This window comes from Sminthopsis crassicaudata, chromosome 4 (genome assembly GCF_048593235.1).
Source record: "Sminthopsis crassicaudata isolate SCR6 chromosome 4, ASM4859323v1, whole genome shotgun sequence".
In the NCBI taxonomy this organism is placed as follows: domain Eukaryota; kingdom Metazoa; phylum Chordata; class Mammalia; order Dasyuromorphia; family Dasyuridae; genus Sminthopsis; species Sminthopsis crassicaudata.
The window spans coordinates 349,221,719-349,248,010 of record NC_133620.1 but is presented as its reverse complement, the minus strand read 5'-3'; the positions used below and the strand labels follow the sequence as shown (position 1 = coordinate 349,248,010).

The window sequence follows — 26,292 nt, the reverse complement described above, 5'->3', positions numbered from 1 at the left end:
GAAATAAGGGAGAGAAACTGGCCACAGTGAGAGTAAGCGATATAGGAATAGGTAACAGGAAGGGTGAGAAACTACGGATATCTCAGGAGTAAGGCAACTTAGTGGAAAGAGTATCGGAGTTAGGAAAACCTGGGTTTGAATCTGACACTAGCTGAGCCTGTTGCCCCATCTGTAAAATGAGTCTAATAATACTTATAGCATCCATCTTCTAGTGCCCAAATGACATAATTGAAGTGAAATACTATATATAGAAATGTCTGCTGTTGTTATTGCTAGTATTATGTTAATGAAACACAGTGTAATGGGCATCTAAACACCTGGGTTCAAATTTCAATTTTACTATTTACTAATTGTGGGACATTGACCAAGTTTTTGACCTCATCTGTCCAAAGCAAGAATAAGATCCTGCTTGCCTCACAGGGCTTGTTAGGATCAATTGAGATAATGGTCATGAAAGGATTTTCAGCATTAAAGTCCACTTTGCAAAGGTGAGGAGTTATGGTAGGATCTAACCTAGTGCCCCCTGTTAGGAGATGCTCTGCAAATAGTTGCTGAATGTATGTTCTTCTGCCTTTGATGCTGATTGGATGGTTGGTGTAGATTGGGAGATATGAGGTGCCCCAAGTGAGAGAGGGGAGAGAATAGTGACTCCTGGTGGGGAAACATGGGGTGGTATTACAAGATAGAGGCGCACAAATTTTAGCTCTGTCTCCCATCAGGGCCAAGCCTCCTGTTTCTTGGCGTGGGAGGTCAAGGAAAAGGTATACTGAGACACTCTGACTTCAGTAGTTCAACCTCCCCACCCTGCCCACTGTGCCCCATCTCACTGCCTGGTTTCTTACTTGTTCACCTTATTTCTGTTAGATCATAAATTTGGAACAGTGGCTGAGATAGCTGAGGGACCTTAACCTAGGTGCAAGTGGTAAAAAGGTTCTTCCTTGTGTGATCATTTATGTCTGTGGTGTGTTTGTGTTTCTCTGTCTGAATGTGGGTATATACAAGAGTGTTTGTGTGGGAATGGCTGGGAAGGACTTGGAGGTCTTTGAGTGCCTCCATGTGTAATCATTTGAATGTTAGCACCTCTTTGTGTAATTAGAGAGAAGAGAGGAACGGAGAGGAGAAGAGAGAAGGGTTGGGAAAGGAGGGAGGAGAGAGGGGAGAAAAGGAGAACACAAAAGTGTATTTGAGGGAAGGTGAAGCAAGGTCTGATGTCAGTATGGATTTGGTATAGAGGCTGTGGTATGTGCCAGGGTGGGGGTCCGAAGTTATGGTTGTGTTGGGAGAAAGAAACTTGACTTCCTTTGTAGAGCCTTCTATTATTGCTCACTTAAGGCTATGACTCCCATTGCAGTCATCCTAATGCTTTCTGCCAGCCTGTGCCCTCTGCTGCTCCTCCCCCTCCTTGTGCCACAAGCAACTGAGGCAGAACTGCCCTTACTTACCTTGTCCATTTTGCTTATGCATTCCCCTGAAATAGTCAGCATGGATGGGAACAATGTTATACTTGCCCTGCTTTGACCAGCTTTCCAGAAAAGGAAAACAGGTGCTATTTTGACTCCTCCCTCTCAGCCTCCCCCCATTTCTATTTTTTACTCTACTCAGCATTAATGTTTGAGGTCTTCAAGGGGGAAAAAGACTGAGGCTAAAACAAGGAGAAAGGGGAACCCTCAAAATAGGCTTATGGGATTGCCTGGAGAGCAGCTTACCTCCTGTGCCTGAAGGCTATGTGACTACCCCATCTGTAGCATCTGCCTTGCCCCAGGATTTTGGCTGTGCCTCTTGGTGCCTACCACCAGGTTTTTAAGGGGGTAGCATGTTGTTCTGATTCATGCTTGGCTCTGGTGTACTTTTCCTGTCGTTCCCTTTGCAGTGGTATAGAAATCTCAGAAAGTGTGTCACCTCTTGAAACCAGCCATGGCCCGGGATCATGGCCCTGGAATCATGGCCTTCCTTCCACCTTTTTTTCTCTGCTGGCACTGCCCCTGGGCTTTGTGAGAGAATTCCAGTGAGCACCATCTTCATTCTGGCCATGTCAACCACCCCTTCCTCAAAACCTTTGCCATCTGTAGCCCTTCCTCCCCCTGCTGGGCTGATTTTGTTGCCGCTGGCATCTGTCTTGTCAAGAGCCCTCTCCCTTCCTGGGCATCATTCATCTGGAATAGAGTTCCTAATTCTTGGGTTGGAACTGGTCTCCATAGAGTAGGGTTCTTAACTTTTTGTTTCTTAGACCCTTTGGGTTCTGGGCAAAAACCCCTTTTGAGAATAACTTTTTTAAATGCATAAAATAAAAGGTATAAGATTATAAAATAAAACAATCATATTAAAGTGGTTACCCAAATCTTAAAAACAAAAACAAGTTCATGGACCCCAGGTTATAAACACTTGTTATAGAGGATCCCCCCAATTTCTGAGAAACTACCTGTCCTGTCAAGCTCCAGAGTCCAAGGGGACCTTGATCCCTAACCATTAGTGAGTAACACTGCCATTCTCTCAGTCATCCAGGCTCAAAGCCGTGCAGTCATCTTTGATGCACTCTCCTTCACACCTGTCTTCTATTTACTTGTCAAATTCTGTCAGTTCTACTTCTGCCTCATCCCTCTGAACCACCCCCTCCTCTTCCTTCTTGGCTGAAGCCCTCATTATCTCTCTGTGGACAGCTTCCTAATGGGGTTCTGCTTCCAATTTCTCCTTGGGAGGAAAGTAAGTGTTTTGGCCAAGACACCTGAGTGCAAGTGTTTAGGCTCTCCTGTATCCTAAAGCTTGAGAGTATTCATAGTTGTGGCTTTCAGAAGCCTTGGCTTTGAGACTTAGCTCCTATACTTAGTAGCTATGTGAACTTGAATAAGTCAATTAGCCTCATGTAAAAAATGAGAGTGCTAATATTGGCAGGTGTGTGTGTGTGTGTGTGTGTGTGTGTGTGTGTGTGTGTGTGTGTAGTGCTTTTTTAAATTGGAAAATGCAGTCTACAAGCAGGACAGCTGTAAAAGTCATGGGTTGAATTTATTACATACCTTTTTTTTTTAAAGCAAGTTATATGGAATGGAGATTCACAATTTCAAACATAATCCCTTTTTAAAAAATATGGGACTTGTCATTTCATTTTTGAAGCATTTTGTTAAATTCAGAAAGAAATAATAACAAAAATTTTCAAGATTCTATATTTTAAGGTGCCAATGTCAGGAGAGGTCATGGTATAGTTTCCAGGTATCAAACAGGACCCACAATACTCCATAATACAGCCAGAATCAAATTAAAAAATAATTGGGAAATATTTAACAAGATAAAATATAGTAGGTTATAAGTAATGTTTTATGTGGTTTTCTAAGTCACCATGTAGCCCAAAGGGATTCTTATGTTTGGATTAATGACCTCCATTTCTCTGTTTTTCTTTCATTTTCTTTCTATTTTATTTATTTATATTTATTTTCCCCCAGTTATGTGTAAAAACATTCATTTTTAAAACTTTAAGTTTCTGATTCTCTCCCTTCCTCAGCTCCCCCCCTTAATAAGAATGCAAGCAATTCAATATAGGTTATAAAGACCTCCGTTTCTATTAGAGTTTAGCCATCCCTCTGTGTGACCTACTGCAGAAGAGGGTACTGATCTGCATTAGTAGAGGGCATCTCCTCATTGGAAATTCGTTCCCTTTCCAGTGAAATCACAGATTTCGTCTAAAAATAAAGCCATCTGTTGCCAGAAATTGTTCTTCTGAGGGATTTTCTGTGCTGCTGCAGTAAATCTTGGATAGAGAAGGAGAAGAGGGGTAGAGACGGGGGTAGTCAGGCCAGAGCTCCTCTCCCCAGCTCTCTTCACCTACTGAACTCAAGAAGTTAAGATTTACTTTCTTCTTTTCTCACTAACTACTGCTGAGTTAGTTCAGGTCCCCCATTCTCTCTTTACTGGACTCTAAAATTTTTTTTAAATAGCTCTTTATTTCAAAATATATGCAAAGATAGTTTTCAGCATTCATCCTTGCAAAACCCTGTGTTCCAAATTGTTCTCCCTCCCTCCTCTTTTCTCCTTCCCTAGCCAGCAATTTATTGGGTTCTTATAATCTACCAACTCTTGGCTTTTAGGCTCTTCCCTCAATTCACCACCTGGTCAGTTTTCCTAGTGAGCAGGTCTGTCCACATCACTCTCCCGGACAGACTCTTGTTTGGCCTTCAATTCTCTCTCCTCTGCTCCATCTAGTAAGAGCCTCCTTGTCTTTCCAGATCAAACTCAAAAGCCACCTCTTCCATGAGAGCTTTCCCTGATCATCCCCATGGGTCAGAAGTTCTCTATTCATCTGTACCACTCACCACTCACAAAATCCTATTGGGCAGCTAGGTGGCTGGACCTGGAGCCAGGGAAACCTGAGTTCTTAACCAGGCCTTTTGACAGGATTGTGCTGACCCCATAGTGTGACCCTGGATAGGTCACTTAGCTGACCTGAGTTTCCTTTTCTGCAAAATGGGAATAATGATCACATCTACCTCACAAAGTTGCTGTATATGTCAAGTCAGATAATGCATATCTATGTAAAGGACTATGTAAATGTCAACAATTGTGATTACTGTGCATTCCGCTTTGTACTATATTTAGGTGTCTATATATCAGGGTGTAAGGAAGACCAGAATTCAAAATCTGCTTACTAGTTGTATGACTCTGCCTCAGTTTCCTCATCTGTAAAATGGGAATAATAATAACACCTACCTCCTAGGTGAGCTTCAGTGACATAGTAAATGCTATAGAAAAAATTAGCTGCTATTTTATTGTAAGCATCTGCCATTGGGGGACTGTCTTATACATCTCTGCATCCCTGGTGTTATGGCCTTGTACAGAGTGAGTACTCAGCAGATTTTGCAGTTGAGTGAATGAATGAATCTTCGGGGCTTGGATAGCTGCAGGCCTGCCAGACCTGGGCCTGGCACCTCCTCCTGCTGTGCCTCCTGGTCCTGAGCTACCTTGGAACATCTCTGACCTCCCCAAGAGTCCCCATCCTTTCTGCTCAGGCCAGGTCAGTTGGCCACGTCAAAGTAGCAAGCAGCCAGCTCAAGGGATAGAGCTCCCTGAGCAGTGTATGGGCCGACGGACTAAATGCAGCATTCTGGGGGTCTCCAGGGCTTCTCATCCTCCATCCCAGCCCCTACATAACCCTCTTTTCTCTTATTTCTGTCAGCAGCCCAACTACTGGAGTTTTAAGGTCAGTGTGTCCGATATTTCTCGCTTCTGTGATATTTGCATGTGCTTATTTTTCACCTCGCTCCCACTACACACATGTTCTGTGTGTCTCTGTGTCTGCACGGGCATCTCCCGGGGGCAGGGGGCGGTGGGCCATGGGGAGGCTGCTGCTTCTGCTGTTGCTTTTGTTGTTGGGGAGCACTCGGCACCTGTCGTGACTTGTGGGAGCCGGGGCAAAGCGGTCACTTGCTTGTGGGTATTTTGGAATACAATCCTCCTTCCTGGAAAAAGACTCTCCTGTTTGCTAAAGAAACATCTGGGCTGGAGGAAAGACTGGTAACGCTCATTCAGTTGCACTTTGGGCCTCTTTTTCGTATCTACCAAAAGAGCCCATATCTGCTGAGGATGGGAAAGGTAGCCTCATCTCTGCTGTCACCAACCCCTACCCAGCCTCCGGGGTATCTAGATTTCCCCAGTCTCCTGCCTTAACTAGGCTAGGTATAAGTACTTTTCTTTCTCTAATCCCGCTGAGATGCTATTGGGTTAAAAATAAAACTTTACTAAGTAATTTGTTGGGAGTTGGGGAGGGAAGAGGAGGGAAGAAGGGATCGGATCTGTGATTTCATTGGTAAAGGGAGCTTCCAGGGAGAAGTGTCTCCTACCCAAGCCAATTAGCCCCTTGTCGGAAGCTTATAGAGAGCTGCCTTAGCTGGGTATTTGGGAGAGAACGTAGGACTAGGCACAATTAGGCTCAAAGCTAAATTGGTCACATCAGCCAAGGCAGCGTTCTTCATTCAGAGGGGAAGGGAGGAAGCAAGATTCGGATCTGTTGCACAGCCTGCAGCTCATCTTCATCTTGCTTATTTTTTTATTTTAAAATGTGTACTGCTAGCCTCTATTTTAACACTTCACCTTCATTTCTGAATTATTCCTCTGCCTCCTTCCCTACTTGGCAAACCATTTCTTCTATTAGAGAATAAAGCTGAAAGAGAAGGGGGAAATGCAATTTAGGAAAACCAACCAGCAACATTAACCCCATAATACCCCTCTATAAGGCTACACCATTCTTCAGGCCCGGCCTGCATCCAGGTGTTCTATACACCCATTTGGGGTAAGGGATGAGAGGCTTGTCTGGGGGAGGGAGGAGATAAGCTACTTCTTACCACTTGGAGGTAGGGGCCTGGACCATATCTGTTATGTTAAGGTTCCCTATGTCCTTTACCTCAGTTAGCCAGAGATCTTGTCCCTGCAAGACACATTTACCCATCTTCCATTCTCATCTTGGTTGCCTTTGCTGCCTATTACAGGGCCCTAGACTTTAGTCATTCCGCCTCATTTGGCGTGTTTGGCAAGGATTTAGATGTCATGAATAAGTCCAGATTCTGTCCAGCTCTAGGATGACATGGACTGGGGATCAGCTTCGTGGCCAGCTAGATGGTGCAGTGAATAGAGCAAAAGGAATCGGGAAGACTCGTGTCCTTGAATTCAAATCCAGCCTCAGACATGTACTAGCTGTGCAATTCTGGACAAGTCATTGTGTTTGCTTCAGCTTTCTCATTTTTAAATATGAGCTGGAGAAAACCCCACATGGGGTCATGAAAAGCAGAACACCACTGAAAAGACTGAATAACAACAAAAGCCTTTGCTATAGATCCCCTTTGTAGGGTTCATCTCCTTCCTTCTCCATCTCCCCTAGCACTTAGAAGTAGATAGCATGACAGAGCTTGGGAAAATTGCTGTCCTTTGTCCCTTTAATGCTAACCCCAGGCTTCTGAATTTCAGGTTATACCCCCAAAACAATGGCCAGGATTTCCCCTTTTCTCTCTCACTCCAGGTGGGAAGTCCTTTCTGACTGTCCACGTCCTTCCTTCTCTTTCCAGGGATGGGAAAAGGGTTAAAAGAAATGGCCTTGGGGCATCTGGCTTACAGGAGCATGTCAGGTTTGAGGAGGCAATGAGATGAAGAAGAGATTAAAAGGGTGCTTCTTCCTGTAAGGTTACAAACTGCCAAGGATGCTTAGCAGTCCCATCCCTGCTCTGATGGCTTCCTACCCTTCTCCCCTCAGGGTCCTTTGCTCTAAGGCCCTCTCTCTGGTCCTTGCCAGTTTCCAGAAGCCTCCAGCTGACCAAAATGCTGCCTGCTAGGTTTGGGTGACTTCTGCAGCTGGAGGCTAAGCCAGGCTATTCATGTTTGCAAGCCTCCCTCCATCTGCCTTGAATTCCACAGTCCTTTGTCCTCCCTTGCCCAGCAACTACTGACCTTTTCAGTTGCCTGGCAACCCAGGCCCAGGCACCATGCTGGCTCCCTCTGCCACTGGGGTTCTCCCACCCTATTGGCCCTAGAGACTGAGTCTGAAGGAATGAGGGACATTGGGCACAGTGGTGCTCCCTGTCTGCCATATTGATACTTGGCTTCAGGGGGACCAGAGCCTGATTGCTGCATGGTACCTATGTCTCATAAGGAGATGGACTTTCAGGGATCCATCATTTGTTGGGGCTGAGAGTTGGGACTCTTGGGTTCCTTCCTATGCTGGTTCTAATGGGTTTGGCTTTACTGCCCATCTCCCCCTTTCCCTTGACACTTTGAGATCCCAGAACTGATTTCTTCTTTCCCCTCATCCCACCCTGGGGTAGCTTGGAGGTGTGCAATCTGAACAGACAGCCCAGCTGGTAGAGGACCCCTTCACTATCAGGGCCAAAAGAATTGGAACATTAATCTCTTTAATGTGAAGATGAGATTAATTTGGTGTTAATTAAAATGAAGTGGGAGGGGAGGAGCCCTAGGAAGGAAAGATACAGATAGATACTGGCATTGCTGTTGGCTTTTAATTCAGTTCCAACATCTGGGAACAAAGTGAGGAACTCTGCCCTTGGATGTCAGAATGTCCCTTTCTTATCACTAGTCAGGAGGAGGGTGTCTCATACATGTTTAACCCTGGATCCTTGCTCTTACTCAAACCTATTGGCTTTGGGAGACCAAACGTTGCCTGTCTCAAAAAAGATTTAGACTTGGAAGGATTTAGAGATGATGTAGTCCAGTCTGGCTGCTGCAGTGGGTAGAGCTTTGGGTCTGAGGTCAGAAAAACTTGAGTTCAAATGCAACTTCAGATGCTAGATGTGTGACACTAGGCAAGTCACTTAATATCTTTTTGCTTTAAACCACTGCAGAAGGAAATGGTGAATCACTCAGTATCTTTGACAAGAAAACTCTATGGAGAGTTGGTATACAGAGTTTGGATAGGACCAAGTGACTGGATGGCAACAAAAGTCCAATCCCCACATTGAATAAAGAGTCTGAGATCCAGAGAAGAGAGATTAGGATCAGAGCAAGCTTTCCAAGCCAGATTTTTACATCAGATCTAATCCTCACTGTGACCTGGCCAGGGTGGGGGTAGGGAAGAGACAGATTTTCAGAGACAGAAAGAGAAACAAAGAGACAGACAGACACACATATACATGTGGGGAGGGAGAAAAACAGAAAACAGAGACACATAGAGAGACAGAGAGAGACAGAAACAGAGAGACAGAAACATGCACACACATGTGGGGAAGGAGAAAAATGGAAAAGAGAGACACAGAGACAGAAATAGATACACAAAAAGAAAAGAGAGAGACATACAGAGAGACAAAGACAGAGACAGTCAGGGGAAAAAAGGAGAGAAAAGGAGAGACACAAAGAGAAACAGATACAGAGAAAACAGAGATAAGCAGAAGGACACAGAAAGACAGACAGACAGACACACACACACACATATAGAGACAGACAGACACAGAAAGATAGAGACATAGAAAAAAGAAGGGAGAGAAAAGGAGAGAGAGAGAAAACAGAAAAATAGAGGGGAGAGTGGGAGGGAAGATGAGAAGGAAAGAGGAAGGAGGAAGGGACATGAGACATGGGAATTTGGAGACTATTAAACTTTGCAAGATAATACAAATATGGGGGAAAGAGAGACAGAGAGAGAGAGAACAGACACACAGAGAGACAGACAGGAGAAAAGAAGGGAAATAAAAGAAAAAAAAAGAGGGACAGAAAGAGACACAGGCAAATAGAGACGTAGAGATGGAGAGAGAAAACAGAGACAAACACAGAGAATAACAGAGAGAGAGACAGAGAGAGAGAAAAGGAGGGAAAAGAAGAGAAAGACAGACAGACAAAGAAACAAGAGATGGAGGCAGAGACAGAGAAGAAGAAATAGGGAAGGAGGGAGGAGGGAGAGAGAAGCAGAGAATATTAAAATTTGCAAGATAATACAAATATGGGGGAGAGACAGACAAGAGACTGAGAGAGAGGGAGGGAAGGAGGAAGAGAGATGGAGACATGGAGATGCAGAGACTATTAAACTTTGTAAGATAATACAAAGATGGGAGAAAGAAAAATAGAGAGAGTCAGAGACAGACAGGCAGAGACAGAGACAGGTAAGAAGGGGAGAGAAAGAGAGGTGGAGAGAGACTGAGAGACAGGGCCATCAAGTGAGAAGGGGGGAGGAAGGGCAGTCCTGGCAGCAGCCGGAGGACTCCCCTTCTAACATCCAGCAGGCATGTGCATGGCTTATGGTGGCAAGAGCTGGCTTATGCAGCATAGGAATATGAATATGCATGGGGTAGGAAGGTGACTTCCACTGATTCCCATTTAAACAAGTCCTGAAACTGGGGACTGGGTGGCTCTTAAACTGATAGTTGGGGAAAGAGGAAGATGAGAGAAAGAAGAGGGTTTATATTCTGGGTGCAATTTTGATCTGGTAACCAGCCTTCTTCTCTCCCGCCCCCATTCCAGCCCTGTGACATCACATGTGCAGAACGTACCCCAAACCCTCTTCCCAGCTCTAACTAGGAGAAGTGATCTTCATGGTGGCTTAATTAACGTCTGGAGTTAATGCTCCAATTTATAGGACGGTTAATTTCCTCTCCTAATAGATCCATTGTTGGTGTTTGTTTTGAGTTTAAAATAGCAGGGTGGCCACTTGTTTGGGTTTCAATGATTTCTCTACTGTCTCCAAGGGTCTCAAAGGATATTTTCTTCTTTCTGAAGCCCATGCTTTCCACCCTCAACTCAAATGTGGCTCAGAGAGCTTAAGTCATTTTCTCAAGGTCACACAGTTTATCTGGGATCTGTGGTGCTGATTGAAAAGGCCATCTTTTGTTGTTGGGGATACATGAGTGAGAGATGGAGCATAAATGGAGTGGAGGCACTTGAGCAGTGGAAGGAAAACATTGCAGTAGAAAGTTAAGTCTGAAATCAGGTCCCGGGTTCAAATCCCACATTTAAAGATTGCTGTGTGATCATGGGCAAGTTACTTCTCAGAGTCTCAGTTTCCTCTTCTGTAAAATGAAAGATTTGGATCAGATGATTTCAGAAGGTCCCTTCCAGTTCTAGATCTATGAGCTCTATATCATAGATTTTGAACTATGTCTTCCTCAGGGAGGAAGAACAGAATGAGTTGGGAGGTGCTGACCAAGGCTACTATTTTGTGTTCCACTCTCTTCTCTCCGTCCCCTAGACTCGAAGCTCTCGACACTCACAGGGTACCCAGCCAGGCCTGGCTGACCAGGCAGCTAAATTGTCCTTTGCCTCTGCCGAGTCACTGGAGACCATGTCGGAGGCTGAGCTGCCCCTTGGCTTCAGCAGGATGAATCGATTCCGCCAGAGCCTGCCCCTCTCTCGATCTACTAGCCAGACCAAACTCCGTTCCCCAGGTATTTTTCCCAGTTCTTTCCTCCTCTGCCTCTGCCCTATTATGTCTCTGCTCATCCTACCCTCAACCCTTTTCCAAAGTCAGAGAGTGTTAGAGGTAAATGGAATTTTATAAATCCAACCTCAGTGAGATTGTCCAAAGACACGTATTCCAGCACTGCAAATTCCAACATTTTTTCCCACTCAGCGCTTCCTCTGACCCTAGCCCCTCCCTCCTTGCCCTCAGCCTTTCTTTCCCCTTTCTCTTTTATTTTCTCTTTCCTCCCCCAGCTTCTCTTTCCCGAATTCCTCAAACCCAACTCCTTTCTATCCATCCTTTTCTCTCTGCTGTAGTCTTGTTCTCTTGGGACCCAGTAGGGAAGATGAATAGAGGGGGAAACAAGGTCACCAGTGGTATTAGAGCAGTGGTTGTATGTGACCTCCATATTGCCCATTCAAATTTCTCTCACAACTGCTCCTCAGGAGCTAGTGTTGAAATGCCTTAAAAGAGCACACAGCCCCGTATAGTGTATATAGACAGAGGCTAAACTTAACTGCATTGCACCTTCCCCCATCTTTCTTTCCCCTTTGCTTCCTGGAAAGTTTTCCTTTCATGACTCCCCTAGTTCTTTCCCCAGCAGGCTGGGTGGGGAGGTGGGTCCAGGACCAGGGGCCGTGACTGACTCCCTGTATTTTGCCCCTCCAAGGGGTGCTATTCCTGCAGTTTGGGGAAGAGACTCGCCGGGTGCACATCACCCACGAGGTCAGCAGCCTGGACACCCTCCATGCCCTCATTGCCCACATGTTCCCACAGAAGCTCACCATGGGCATGCTCAAGTCACCTAATACAGCCATTCTCATCAAGGATGAGGCTCGAAACATCTTCTATGAACTTGAGGATGTCCGGTAAGGGGACCGGGCTTGGGGGCAACATTTAGACTCCAGGGACTGGTTTGTTTTCCTCCTTCACTTAAAGGCAAAAGGTGAAGGAATTCCTCCAGCTCTTTCCCTCTGTAGGAGAATGAGATGATATGAAGGCAAGTTCTCCTCTAGAATGTAAGGGCCTTGTTGGTAGGGATTATTTCATTCATTTTATTTGTAGTGCCTAGCATATCAACCTATGGATTAATTGATGTGTAGATGTTATACTTGCACAGATTCTCTTCTGATTCTTGGGTCGGAGTGTCTGGATTCCTAGGTCCTTATCCAGCCCCCTTCATTCCATATACTACCTCTTTGTAATGAGATGATGATGATGATGGTTAACCACTCATGTATATAGTGCTTTCATTCATTAAATGAAGAATGAAGCTTGAGGAAGTTGTAGCTAGTAAAGATTTTTGAGAGAGCATTTCTGGGTAAATTATAAGCAACTTTACCAACCATTGCTAGCAAGTAGATTAACACAAATAGATCATTCATCTGTTCTCTGAACACCAAAGAAACCAACATATGAAAACTTTAATATTTATAAAACTTTTGGAAAAAGGGATACACCTGAGAGTGAAAATCAACTCTGATTCGTTATTAATGAAAGAACAGATATTATAATGAGAGATAGGTTTATTCTAATGAGGGGCTGGGGGGACTTGATTCTGATCACTTGATTTAGGTCAAAGAGATTTATCTGTACCCAAATCACTTGGCAAAGGTAATCTAGATAAAAGAGAGAGTCTACATTTCCCCAGACCTATCTGAGTAAAATTGACTGGGCTGGAATCCATCAATTCACCTAAACTAAAATTTCTTAGCCTTTTGAAAAGATCTGAGTTTTCCATCTCTATATGAGCCCTGCACTTCAAAGGCTGCTTGAATAACCTCCAGAGGGTGATTTCTGAATGAGCAAGTAGAAATGGGGAAAAAACTTGGCTCTAATTCAATACTTGGTTACTAATATAAGAGAAATAGTAATTTCTCTCAAAGTTTGGTGAGGAGCACTCAATCTGTATCCATGTTTGGATCGAGGGTCAGTGACACCTTCATTTCTCCCCAGGGACATCCAAGATCGGAGTATTATCAAGATTTACAGGAAGGAACCACTCTATTCTGCCTTTCCTGGCTCCCACCTCACTAATGGGGATCTTCGGGTAAGGACCCAGAGCACTAAAGCTGGGGGAAGGTCAGTGAAGAGACATTTAGAGGGACTCATGAGGCACCTGGGGGGAATATTGTTAAGAAAGGAAAAGACGAGCATTTATGAAGTGCTTACTATGTGCCAGACACTGCTAAGCACTTTACAAATATTATTTCACTCGATCCTCACAACAATCTTGAGAGGTTGGCACGATTTTATCCCCATTTTGCATTTGAAGAAATTAAGATATTCAAAAGTTAAATGATTTTTCTAGAATTACCCAGCTAATAGGTTTCTGATGCTGGATTTGAACTTGTATCTTCAAGTTCAGTGCTCAGTTCACTGCACCACTTAGCTAGCTGCTTCCGACCTAGTTTGGAAAAAATTATGTGGCAGAAACCTGGGAGGTGAGACGTAAGTCTTGGAGGATAGAAGAGAGAGCTAACTTCATGAGGTATGGGAGAAAGTGGACCCAACATTTGTTACTACTATACTGGCCCTCTGTCCTATGCTTCTACCCTTCCTGATCCTTCTGGGGTCCTTTCTGAGGATACCCCATTGTTTTTTCATTTACTTTTCTACCAGCACTGAGTGGAAGAATCCTTTATGGGAATGGGACTAAATAAATAAGGCAAAATTTCAGTAGGAGAGATTGAAGGCAGACAGCAGGAAGGATCTTTCTAAAGTCAGAGCAAATTATTCTAAATCTGATGGCATTTTCTCAGGCTTCCTCTGTGAAATAGTAAGCTTTCAATACTGTTGACTGCCTTCTCTTGAGTAACCTCTGTTTTCTTTGACTTTGTTCCCCCTGAGTTGTCTTCCTGACTGCTGTTTCTCTGCTAAATCTTAATCCATCCTCCTGCCCAGTAAGTGTGGGTATAGCTCAAGGCTCCATCTGCATCCTTCTCTCTTCTTTCTTTAAGCCCTCTCTTGGGTCCCATGGGTCCAATTATTATCTCTACAAAGATGAATCCCCAAATCTATTTATCTAGATCCAGTCTCTCTGCTAACCTCCAGTCGCAGCTGCCTGTTGGACATCTCCACCTGGAAGTCCAGTTGGCATCTCAAACTCAGTATATCTGAAACTAAGGCTTAACTCATTTTCTTCCCCCCCCCCCTGCCACTCAAGAATTCTTTATTTCTTTTGAGGGCACCACAATCCTTTTAATTACCTAGAATTGCAACCTCAGAGTTATTCTCAACTTTTTCTTATTCTCTTACATACAGCAGTTGCCAAGGCTTTTATATGTCTTATTTATTCCCCTGTCTCCACTCACATGATCATCACTCTAATTCAGTTCCTTATCACCTCTTACTTAAACTACTGCAATGCTCTCCTGATGGGTATGGCTGCTTCTAACCCTTCCCCATCTTCTACATAACTTCCAAAATAATATTGTAAAAGAAAACTCCCTGGAGACGATGGGACTCCCCTGCTCAAAAAGCTTCAGGGGCTCCCTAGTGCTGCTAGGATGAAGGATAAAATTCCTCAGCCTGCATTATCCGGCTCTATCCTCCTGCCTTGTTTCGCAGGGCTCCCTGAATTCTGCATTCCCTCCCCAGTGCTTGTTCACAGTCCCTGAGCCAACATTCTATCTTCTGCTCTTTGCCTTATTTAATGCCCTGTTTAATATACTCCCCTCTCTTATGGTAAGCCTGAGAGAAAACAACACAGATTCTAAGTGTCTCCTCCTTTCCTGATGCTCCTGGGGGCCTTTTCCTGCCATAGATTACTTTGTATTTATTTATTTTTTTCTTATGTTAGCCCTTCCATTAGAATGTGAACTTGAGACTGGGGGCTGTTTCAGCACTGTCTTCCTATTCCCACAGCTTGTCTCAGTGCTTTACAAATATAATCATAACAATAATAGAAGCATTTATATAAGTGCCAACTATGTGCTAAGCACTTTACAAATTTGCTTATTTGATTCTCTCCGTAGTCCTGGGAGAAGGAAATGCTACTATTAGTTCCCATTTTCCAGATTCAGAAACCAAGGCAAACAAGTTAAATAACTCTCCTCGTCAGTCATTTAATATCTGAAGTCATGTTTGAACTCGGATTTTCTTGATCATTGTTCTATACCTGCTGCTGAGGTCCACAGAGCAGACCAGTGAGCGATGCTGAATTTTCAAACTGCATCATAAGGGATGGGCTCAGGAGAGGGGAGGAGACCTGGGCTCAGGTGTGGATAGGAGGCAGGGTATGGGATTGGATGTTCTGTCTCCCACAGAGAGAGATGGTCTACGCCTCCCGGGAGTCATCTCCTACACGTCGCCTGAACAACCTCTCCCCGGCCCCCCATCTGTCCTCGGGCTCCCCACCTCCAGGGCTGCCCTCTGCCTCTCCTTCCCGGTCCAGGCTCTCCTATGCAGGGGGCAGCGGGGGCCGCCCCCCATCCTATGCTGGCAGCCCCGTCCACCACTCAGAAAGGCTGGGGGGGGTGCCCCCTGCACCCGGTGTCTCCCCCAGCCCGAGCGCCATCTTGGAGCGGCGGGACGTGAAGCCCGATGAAGACCTGGCGGGCAAGGGTGGCGGGGTGATGCTAGTGAAAGGGGAGGGCCTCTATGCAGACCCCTATGGGCTGCTCCACGAGGGGCGACTGAGCCTGGCCTCAGCTGGAGGGGACCCCTTTGCTTATCCCGGTGGGGGACTCTACAAACGGGGCTCGGTCCGGTCCCTCAGCACATATTCTGCCACTGCCCTGCAGTCTGATCTGGAGGATTCCCTGTACAAAGCAGCCACTGGCAGCGGCGGGCCACTCTATGGGGACGGCTTTGGCTTCCGCCTGCCCCCTGCTTCTCCCCAGAAACTGGTGGATGTGGCAGCACCCCCGGGCGGCCCTCCACCTCCCCACAGCCCTTATTCTGGGCCTCCTAGCCGTTCCTCTCCCGTCAGGCAGTCTTTCCGCAAGGACTCTGGATCCTCATCCTCTGTTTTTGCTGAGAGCCCAGGGGGCAAGCCACGGGGTGGGGGGGGCACTTCATCTTCCGGGGTGCCCCCATCAGAGCTTTTCCCAGGGCCTGGTGAGCGCCCACTGGCAGGCTTTGGGCCTCCAGTGCCAGCCAAGGACACGGAGACCAGGTAAGAGGGACTGGGGCTGGGGCTTGGCTACTGGCCAGATCCTCTCCTGGGCTGAGTGGGTATTTTGGGGGGTAGAGTTTTGCATTAAAGTGTATGTTTGCAGTGAGTATATGTGAGTGAATGAGTGTGTACCAGAGACAGAGGTCAGATGTCCCCTATGCTGAGTAGGCCCCTGAGGGTCCTTTGGGAAGGGGCCCTGGAACTCAGAGAGAAGTACTAAGGGTCGCCGGGGTTGCAGTCTGAAAGAACAGACAAAAAGAAATGAGGAAGAAGGGCCCCATTTGGTCTAGAGCCTTTTGTCTTCTCCATCCCTGATCAGCCTCTCTCCAAAGGGGGCCTCGGCTCAGAGACAACGGGACAACTATAGCCCCAGATCTTCCCTTCCCTTTCTTTGTACCATCTCTCCCCTTCTCAACCCTTGTGGGCCTGGGCATAGGATTTGATGAAAGAGAAAAACCAGCGGTTAAAATGAATGGTTTTTAGCTTGTCATTTAAAAAAAAAACAATTATTCAGGCCCATGAATAGAGAAAAAGAGAGGGGAGTTTATGTGATAGAGACCCACCCCAGTGGTAGAGAAGGAGGGCATCTGAGCTGTGTTTTTACAAGGAGGGGGGGACTTCAGTCTCCAGAGCCCCGGATGAGGCGAGATCTTCACTGAGCCCCTCCTTTCTACACTCTAGGGAGCGAATGGAAGCCATGGAGAAGCAGATTGCAAGCCTGACAGGCCTGGTACAGAGTGCCCTTCTCCGAGGCTCAGAGGCCGAGACCCCCAGGTAAGGTACCCACCCTCAGCCAGGGCAGGACTCTACCCTAGACCCTTCTCCCAGCTCGCTCTTAGGACATTTGGTATAAGTAGAAAACCATTGATTAATCTACACTGTGCTGGACACATGGAGACCAAATGATAAACACTCCCTGTCCTCAAGGAGTTTCCACTCTTTTAGGGGTATACAACACAAAAACAGGTCAGTATATACATGATAATTAGAGGAGGAAGAATTTGTTCTCTAGCTGATCGGGACACCTCTGAGCCTCCCCGTTACCTTAGTCCTGGAACACCGTGGGTGATTATCGGTGAGCCGCTCAGTACCATATCTCACTATTCCCCCTCTCATCTTCTTGCCCTCTTCCCCAGCAGTGAGTTTCTTTTTGTCAGTCCTTTAGAGGGTATATTAGTCCAAAGTAAAAAATATTTAAACAAATGGCAAGGAAAGTCACTTTCTCTCAATTTCCTCTTCCATTAAAAAAAAAAAAAAGACTCGGGGAGGAGGAGGGTGGGTCTGAATCAGATAGCCTGTATGCCCCCTTCCAACTCTGACATTCCCAGATTCTGTGAAAGGGATCTCCCCAGTTATGGCTGATTCTGCTCATCTCTTTCATAGTGAGAAGATCGAAGGTTCCAATGGGGCAGCAACGCCTTCAGCACGTGAGTGTGCCCCTTTCCTTCTGGCCAGCAGTAACATCCCTGCCAAGGGGAAATTCCTTGTACCGGGCACATAACCTTATCAGATACCCAAGCTGCCCCTGTGGGAAACCTGCTCTTCCGAGGACCCTGCTCCCTAGAGGGGCTTCAGACTTCTCCCACTGATTGTTCCAGCTTTACAGACGGATAGTATGGGTGGAGGATGGCCGCAGAATTACAAAATTTAAGATCTGGAAGAGATTTTAGGGTAGGGGTTTTTATTTTGGTGCCCATGGACCCCACAAAGATCAATGATTCAATTTTAGGGGTCTAAGAATATTTGTTTTGATAGAGTTGGATTCCTCTGTTTTATTTTTTTAGTTTTATGCCTTTAAAAAACATGATTCTGAAAGGAGATTCATAAGCTTCCCCAGCCTGGAGTCTGTGACACAAAAACCATTTGGTGTCTCTGCTTCAAAATCCATTGATGTAATGATACCCAACCCCATTCTCATTTCATGGTGGTTCTTCAAAGTATTTTTTGTTATATATTCTAAACTCTGAACAAAGGCAGGCAGCCTTAGGAAATCGCTTCAAATAAAACTGTACATGCCAAACTATTTGCAATAAAAAAGGATGATGTGCTTGAACAGAATATTAAGAACCACAGGATGAGGAGAGGCCATGGAAAAAGCACTGGAAGTGGGGCCAGGAGACTGGGGCTGGTCCCAGCTTGGCCACTTCATTATGTAGGTTTAGACATTTTCACCTTTCTGGGTCTCAGTTTCCTCCTTTGTTAAAACAACAACAATAACAACAAAAGGTAGTCTTACTCATGATATTGGAGTCCCCTTCTAGTTCTAACTTCCAGAAAAAAGCTTTGCTCTTGAGTCCTTTCTTGATCTTAGTACATTTAAAATTTTGTTGTTCAATCACTTCTGACTCTTCATGACCTCTTTTGGGATTTTCTTGGCAGAGATACTAGAATGCTTTGCCACTTCCTTCTCCAGCTCATTTTACAGATGAGGAAACTGAGGCAAACAGGGTGAAGTGACTTGCCCAGGGTCACCCATTGAGATTTGAACTCAGGAAGATAAGATTTCCTAACTTCAGACCTAGAGTTCCTTACCTAGGTTCCCTATTTTTAATAAACATGTATTAATAATAGTCAGAGAAGTGACTGAGTGGGTAGAGTGCCAGATCTGCAGTCAGGAGATCCTTAGTCCTCAGGAAGACCTGAGGTATCATGGTCTTCCAAGCCTGTGTGATCCTGGACAAGTAACTTTGCCTCTTTTAACCTTAATTTGTTTCTTCATTTGTAAAATGGGGATAATAATAACACTTACCCTGCAGGGTTGCTGTAAGAATTGAACAATATAAAATTATAAAGCACTTAGTACAGAATAACAATATTACCTAATAAACAATATCAATAATAACTAATATTTATTAATAACCAATAACGACAGATATTTATTATTAATAATTAACAACAAATATTTCTCATTAATAATTTAAAATAGTTGTGTTTATATAATAAATTATTATATAATTTAATTAAATTATATAGAAAATGAATATATAATAAATAAGATATTTATTAATAATTAGAATAATAAGAACCTCCTCTGTGCTTGGGGCTTTGGAGCTCCAAATATATCATTAGTCTGCCTTCAAGAAGCTTAGCATCTAGCAGGGGGCTGTGACCTGTGTAGTTTTAACCCCAGGTGAAGACAATTAAGAACAAGGGCAGGAGACGAGCGTGGAAGTTGCCCTCTTAGAGTATTTGTCCTAGACTCTCTCTTGTGCCAACCTGTCATCCTGCAGCTTGTGGACTGGGTGGGCGGAGCAGTTCGGCCCCTCCAGTTCCAGCGCCTCCACCCCCTTCAGCCAGCAGCACCCCAGCGGGCCCCCCGACGGCCGTCACCCGTCTACACATGCAGCTGCACCTCCATGACCTACAGCATAATGCCAGTGACCTCCGCAACCAACTCCAGCAGCTGCGCAAAATGCAGGTAGGGCTTAGCCCCAAGCTAGTCCCTGGGACTCTAGCTCGAAAAATTCTGGGTTCCTGAGCCCACATTCTTGCATTCAGCGTACTTCATTCTCTCCTTTCCTGATTAAGCAATAAATCTCCCTTTCTTCCCATCAGTTTCTGTCAGCACAGAGCTAGGGCAGGGTTTCTGGTTATAGGCCTGGCCTGCTGCTCTTGGCAGATGGTTCTACCTGGCAGGAGCTGGGTACTGCTGTGCGTAGTTCCTGGGGAGGGAACCACTGCCTTTCAGGTGAGGATAATGCAGAGAGACAGGCCAGGAGGAGGAGGGAGAAGCTGCCATCTGGGCGGTGGAACAAGATTCATAGCTTTCTACCTAAGAGATGGTTGGGGTCAGGGCCTAGGAATCCCTAACCCGAGGTGGAACTATGGTCTTCTGCCTAGAACACTTAGCTGTCTGTTCCTGGCACTCTGCCCTCTGTGTTCATGCAGACATTTAACCTGCCCTTAGCCCACCCCCCAGTTTCTGAACCTCCATCTTTTGTCCTTCTCATTCCTGATTTTGATCCTTCAGTGATACTGAGACACATTACCCTGAGCCTCACACTGGGTTCCCTTCTCCTCCAGACATCCCTAACTCAGTCCCTCTCTGCACATCCCATAGCCTTGTCCTTGAGCCCTTCTATCTTAACCAAAGCTCCCCTTCCATCTCCATGGCCCAGAGACCCTCCTTATATTCCTGACCCCAAGCCGCCTCCTCTCCCAGTTTTCCTGACCTAGAGCCACCTGTCTCCAAATATCTGGCCCAGAGTCCCCGCATCTCTATATCCATAGCTTATAGTTCCCCTTCACACCATTGGCCAAGAGCCCCTCCTCTTCTGTTCCTATCCTGACATAGCTAAAGTCCCTCTCTCTATGTCTTTGATCCAGAGTCCCTCCACCCTCCTTCCTCGTACAGAACTTTCCTTAAATCCTGACCAGAATTCCACTCTCTGCCTCCCTAACCATCCCCCCTCTCTGACCCAGAGTCCCCCATTTCCACACCTGACTCAGAGTGCCCCTTACCACATCTCTGATCCTGATAATGTGTAGCCGTGAGGGTTACATCTTCCCATTCTGTCCCCACCTCATATCCTTCCTGTCCCCCTGTAGCTGCAAAATCAGGAGTCTGTTCGAACCTTGCTGAAGCGCACTGAGGCCGAGCTGAGCCTACGGGTGTCCGAAGCGGTCCGGAAGCAGGAGGATCCCCTGCAGCGGCAGCGTACCCTAGTGGAAGAGGAAAGGCTGCACTATCTGAGCGAGGAGGAGCTGGTCACTCAGCAGCTCAAGTGAGGGGCCTTCCTTGGTAGGAGGGAGGCTGGCTGTGGCTCGTAGTTGTTCTGGCCCAGGAGACTTAGTTCTTTCCGACCAGAACCAGAGTTGGGGTAGGCACAGGAGGCAGATGTCCAAAGCAGCTAGACTCAGTGGTTGGACCACTGAGCAAGGAATCAAGGAGACCTGAGTTCAAATGGGGCCTCAGAACCTTAATGAGCAAATGGGCAAATCACTTCACCTCTGTTTACCTCAAGTCTCCTCCCCTGTAGAATGGGGTTATAACAATTACCTCCCAAAATTCTTGTGAAGATCAAATGAGATGTTTGTAAAGTGCTTACTTAGTATGTCTGGCAAATAGTAGGCACTATATAAATGCTTACTATTATCATAGCACAACCCAAAGGAAGAAGGAGGGATGCTATAAGTACACTGGTGTATGTGGGACCTTTCTGTCTGTCTTTAACTTCCTTAGGGTATCTGCCTGCCATTGGAATCTCTAGGTCAAAGGATGTGAAACAAGTGTGTGGTGGTGTGATGAAAAGAGTTTGGCTGAGGACTGGATTCAGATTTTGCTTCTGATGCTTGCTTACCTGTGGGACTTTAGTCAAGTCCCTTTACCTGTCTTTACTTTAAAAGTTCCCTCAATTAAATGAGAGCTTGGACTAGACGTCTCTGGCTTCTGACTATGAACCTGTAAGCCCATGAATGATGAGGGATACTTTTGAAGATTTCTTCTTCCAAAAGACAGCAATAATTTGTATTTCCATGGTGCTGTGAGGTTTCTGAGTCACATTGTTCATGGTAATCCTTCAAGGATCATCATCCCATTTGACAGATGAGAAAAACTGAGGCTCAGAGACCTCATGGCACTTGCCTACAATCACACAGTTAATAAGTAGCAGCATGGTTAATCCAGTCAACTAGCATTTAATAAGTATTCACTGAGTGCCAAGCACTCCCATGCTGGGGATACTGAGGACAAAAATGAAGTCTCTTCTCTTACTCATTTCAATGTGAGTGTGGTGGGGGAGACAACATATTTGCAAATAACCATGAGCATACAAGATGTCCTTAGTGACAATGGAAAGTAATCTTAAAGGGAAAAGAAGGAAAAGAGGGAAAGGTCTCTGGAAAAAGATGGCATTTGAGCTGAAACTTGAAGGAAGCCAGGGAAGCTAAGCCAGATTTGGGGGACAGCCCGGACAAAAGTCTGGAGTGTGGAGCTGGAATAAACCTCAGGGCCCCTCCCACATGCCACTCAGCAACTCGCTTTTCATATCATTTCACTTCCCAGAGAATCCAAGAATTTCTTTTGTCATTGGTCAAGTCCCATGTGTGAGGAAGGAGGCTTCGTTGCCTCCGGGAGACTGGAAGAAGTGCAGGGCTGCAGTTTTTCTGCAGTGCACGGGAACCTTGCCTCAGCTCTGCTTTTGGCCCACAGCCTGGTCTTCCCTGGCCAGTGACCAGTGAGAAGGACTGCCTGGTGGTTGCAGCTAACCATCTTCCCTTCTCCCAGAGCTGAGTGCTCCCAACTCTGGAGCTGGTACCTTGGGCAGCTGCCCCCGCCGTGTCGGACACGGCCACTAGGGGCAGAGTGATTCCCTGTTTTCTTACCGGAGTGAGGAAAACCTCTCTTTCCATCTCTTTCCATCTTGCTAAGTGTGGGATGAGGCTCTTGGCTTTGTTTTTAAACTAGGGAACAAAGCATGTTTCTATTGGGGAAGGGGAGAAGGAAAAAGCCTGGAAACCCATTAGCATACAGAAATGGGTGAATTTCTGATCCAAATCTTATGAAAAAAATTAGTTACTTTTAAAGTCTGACTTAGTAATCAATCAATAAGCATATATTAAGCACTTTCTATGTGCTAGACAGTGTCATTGTACTCCCCTGTTCCCTTTTTCTCGACCATGAGTGGTTCTGGTGAATGCTTAATAACTTGCTGTCTGCATGACCTGCTTTTCAGTTTATTTTGCATTGTCAACGTTTCCCCCAAACTTCCTTAAGCCTACATAATCAACAAAATGATAAATCAAGTCCATGTGTGTAGCACTGGCAGATTTCTAAGGAAAGTGAAAATTAACAATCGCCTTCTACTGGAATCAACACATCTTTACCCCCAACTTTTCTTGGGAGGAAGGGAAAAGGAAGTTCTGGATTGAAATTTCAGTTCTGTTACTAACTAACTATAATTAAGTCACTTAGCCTCTATGCCTTGGTTTTCTTTTTTTTTTAATAATATTTTTTATTTTTCAAAATACATGCAAAGAGAGTTTTCAACATTCATGTCTACAAAATCTTGTGTTCCAAATTTTTCTTCCTTGCCCTTTCCTAGACAGCAAGGTTAAACATGTTCAATTCTTCCAAACATATTTCTATATTTATCATTATGCCTCAGTTTTCTTTTATTGAATTGCCTGGACTCAGTATCTCCCATGCCACATTTCTCAAGCAGATTCTGCCCCATTCCTCACGATATTCTCTTGATTTTCTTTTGATGGCCTCAGGGTTGTACTCCCCAGCTTTCTTCCAGCTGTCCCTTTTCTCTCATTCCTTCCAACAGGGTTTCACTTTCCCTGTGTGTTCTCTGGCAGTCACCCAGCCTCTTCTCAACCCTCTTGTCCCTAAAGGAAGCATGGCCCTCTGGGAATTTCCTGAGGGTTTCTGCTGCCAGCAATCCTTGGGACACAGGCAGAGGTAAAAATAACAAGCATGGGGAGTTATAAAACTCTGACATTCTCAGTGCTCCCAGGAGCAAGAGTGCTGTCTGGTATTCTTGGGGATCATTGGAATGTTCTTCTCCAGATTGCATCATCTTTGTATCACGACCTCCTCTCCACTGTACCTTTTCTATCCCTTTTATTCCACAAATGACAAATCCACGTTTTCCTTACCCTTCAATGAGAAATACTCTTAGATTCCTCCTTTATTCTATAACTCTTTCAAGTGACTGGACTTCACTTCCTCTAACTGTTAAGTGCAGATAATTATCTCAGACCTACCACCCTCATAAACTAGTTACTAGGAGCAAAATCACAAAGTGTGGGTGGGTGTAGATTGCAAGCTGTCAAACTGTGTCAGAGGAATACTTGGACTCAGTGTCTATTACTCAAGTGCCTTTCTTCCTTCCTTGTACATAAAGGACAGCTCTCCTAGGATTTCCTCCTAAGAATCCTGCACTCAAGCCCACTTTTTTTTTTTTTTTAAGTACTTGAGTGTTTCTTTGATGTCCTTTCCTATTTCTTCTTGAAATTCAGGAGGACCTGAATTCAAATTTGATCTCTGCCTTAGTTTCCTCATCTGTATAATGAGCTGGAGAAGAAAATGTATCTTTACTGAGAAAACCCCAAAATGGCACACTATTGAAGCAACTAAACAACAGCAACAACAAATTGTGTGAGGCATCATGCTAGGTGCCCAGCATACAAACACAAGACTATATCCCCTTTGTCTACCTCCAGGAATCCCACGTTCTGCTGCTTTGTGAGAAAGGTATTATCCCATTTAGAATTTATATCTTCACTGGACAGAGGTTTCTATCCAGAGATCATTTCCCTCAGGCCCTCTTCCATTCTGACTCATATTTGGTTTTGTTCTAACCTACAACCTGGTAGAGAAACTTAGTTTCCCACAATATCCTTGTGGAGGAGGAGGAGAGAGCTTCGGGCTGGGTGATTATCCAGTTAGGTGGCCTCATAGTGGATTAGATGCAAAGATTTGATTATTGGCTCAGTGTCAACCTGGATGTCTCTCCTGGCATGTCACGGGGCTTGATCCTTGTCTTTTTAACCTATAGTATTTGTCAACAACGTGGCTAGAGAATGCTTATCTTATTCTCAGATGATATCAGACCAGATGGGAGAACTAATATGTCAGATGACTGAATCAGAATAAACATGGCTGCCACATGTCAGAATGATGGACCATTGTTAAAGCAAAAAAACTTAATGGTCTTTTCTTTTTAAAAAATTCAGTTATAGAACTTAAAAGATAGGGATACATGATTTGAAAACAGTTTATATGAAAAAGCTTTGGGCATGTTAGCTGATTAACTTTTTTTGAGTCAGAAGTATAATAACAGACACTCAAGAAACCTTGGAATGAATACATGATTATTGGTTGCGTAATGATTGCCCCTCATACCCAAAACACTCTTCCTTCTCAGCTCCACCCATTGACCTCCCTAGCTTTCTTTAAGTCCCAATCAAAATTCTATATTTTATAGGAAGCTTTCCCCAACCACTTTTAGTTTTATGCTTTCCCACTATTAATTTCTGTAGATTTCTATAATGCTTATTGACTGATGTCATATAATTATATACTAATAGCACTAATGAGTAATAGCTGTAATTTATATGCTACCTTCAAGTTTACAAAGCAGACTTCATTATATTTATTCATGATCTCATCATCATCATCATTACTATTACCGCTACCACCACCATCATCTAATTATTATTAATAACTAGAATTTATAAAGTACTTCAAGCTTTCAGAGCTCCTTATATTTCTTTATATACCTAATTTCATTTGAGATGTTTCTGTATTTCATAGAAATATAAGATCTATAAGGAGCTTGAGATGTTTAGCCTGAAGAAGACTTAGGGGAGGACATGATCTCTACCATACATGAGGAAATGGAAGCTAAAAGAGTGGAAATGACTTGCTTAAGATCAACAAGTAGTCAAAGAGCAGAGATGAGATTCAAACCCAGATCCTCTGACATGAAATCCAACACTCTTTTCAATATACCATGCTATCTCAAAATAATAATGATAATAATAATAATAATTCATAATCTTGTTTCAAGATGGATTGGAAAACTACAATTCCCTCCAACTTGAACCTCCATGATGTGACTTTTACTTATTTCTTCCGATTTTGAACTGCTTTGTCCAACATTTTGTTCTGCCTTGTGTCTTCTACTAGACCCTGGGCTGCCCAGGGAGGTAGAGAAAAGGCTAGGACTGGGCTGGGAGTGGAGTGTCCTTAGTACTGGTGTCATCTTTGGTTGTAGTGACCTGGAGAAGTCAGTGGAGAAGATCCAGAAGGATGTATCCCACAACCATCGGCTGGTCCCAGGTCCTGAGCTGGAGGAGAAGGCTTTGGTGCTGAAACAGCTGGGGGAGACTCTCACAGAGCTCAAGTGTGAGTGGGCCTGGGGACTTGGAGGAATGAGGGCGGGGGGGGTTGAATATTCTCTATAAGATGGAAGAATATAGAGATTATACTACAGATGTTTATAGATACAGATATCTCTATATCTATCTAGATATCTATATGTATGTATATACATATAGCTCTATATCTATGTATATATGTCTATGTATGAATGTATATATATCTACATGTCTATGTGTTTATATATATGTATAACTCCATCTCTATTTATATGTATATTTATTGATATCTATGTCTATGTATGTATGTATATATTTATAGCCTTATATCTATATGGGTATATACCAATATCGATATATGTGTATATATATCTAACTATAGCTATATCTATATGTATGTATGTGTGTATATCTATATATTTCTATAGTTCTATCTCTATCTCTATGTGTGTGTTTGTGTGTATGTAGTTATATC

General features: G+C 44.6%; 1 protein-coding gene across 7 annotated transcripts in view; it reads left to right on the top strand.

Moving 5' to 3' along the window:
- SRCIN1 (SRC kinase signaling inhibitor 1) overlaps positions 1 to 26,292 on the top strand; it is a 92,039-nt gene that overhangs the window by 45,865 nt on the left and 19,882 nt on the right. For 5 of the 7 annotated variants that reach the window (XM_074261331.1, XM_074261328.1, XM_074261334.1 and 2 more), the window contains 10 exons: positions 5,162 to 5,185; positions 10,661 to 10,856; positions 11,541 to 11,739; positions 12,827 to 12,920; positions 15,139 to 15,989; positions 16,671 to 16,763; positions 17,373 to 17,416; positions 19,220 to 19,407; positions 20,538 to 20,713; positions 25,715 to 25,845. In XM_074261331.1, the coding sequence (XP_074117432.1) occupies positions 5,162 to 5,185; positions 10,661 to 10,856; positions 11,541 to 11,739; positions 12,827 to 12,920; positions 15,139 to 15,989; positions 16,671 to 16,763; positions 17,373 to 17,416; positions 19,220 to 19,407; positions 20,538 to 20,713; positions 25,715 to 25,845 (1,996 nt within the window). The remainder of the gene's footprint in view (positions 1 to 5,161; positions 5,186 to 10,660; positions 10,857 to 11,540; positions 11,740 to 12,826; positions 12,921 to 15,138; positions 15,990 to 16,670; positions 16,764 to 17,372; positions 17,417 to 19,219; positions 19,408 to 20,537; positions 20,714 to 25,714; positions 25,846 to 26,292) is intronic. The other 2 variants (XM_074261330.1, XM_074261332.1) reach the window with 2 other exon arrangements.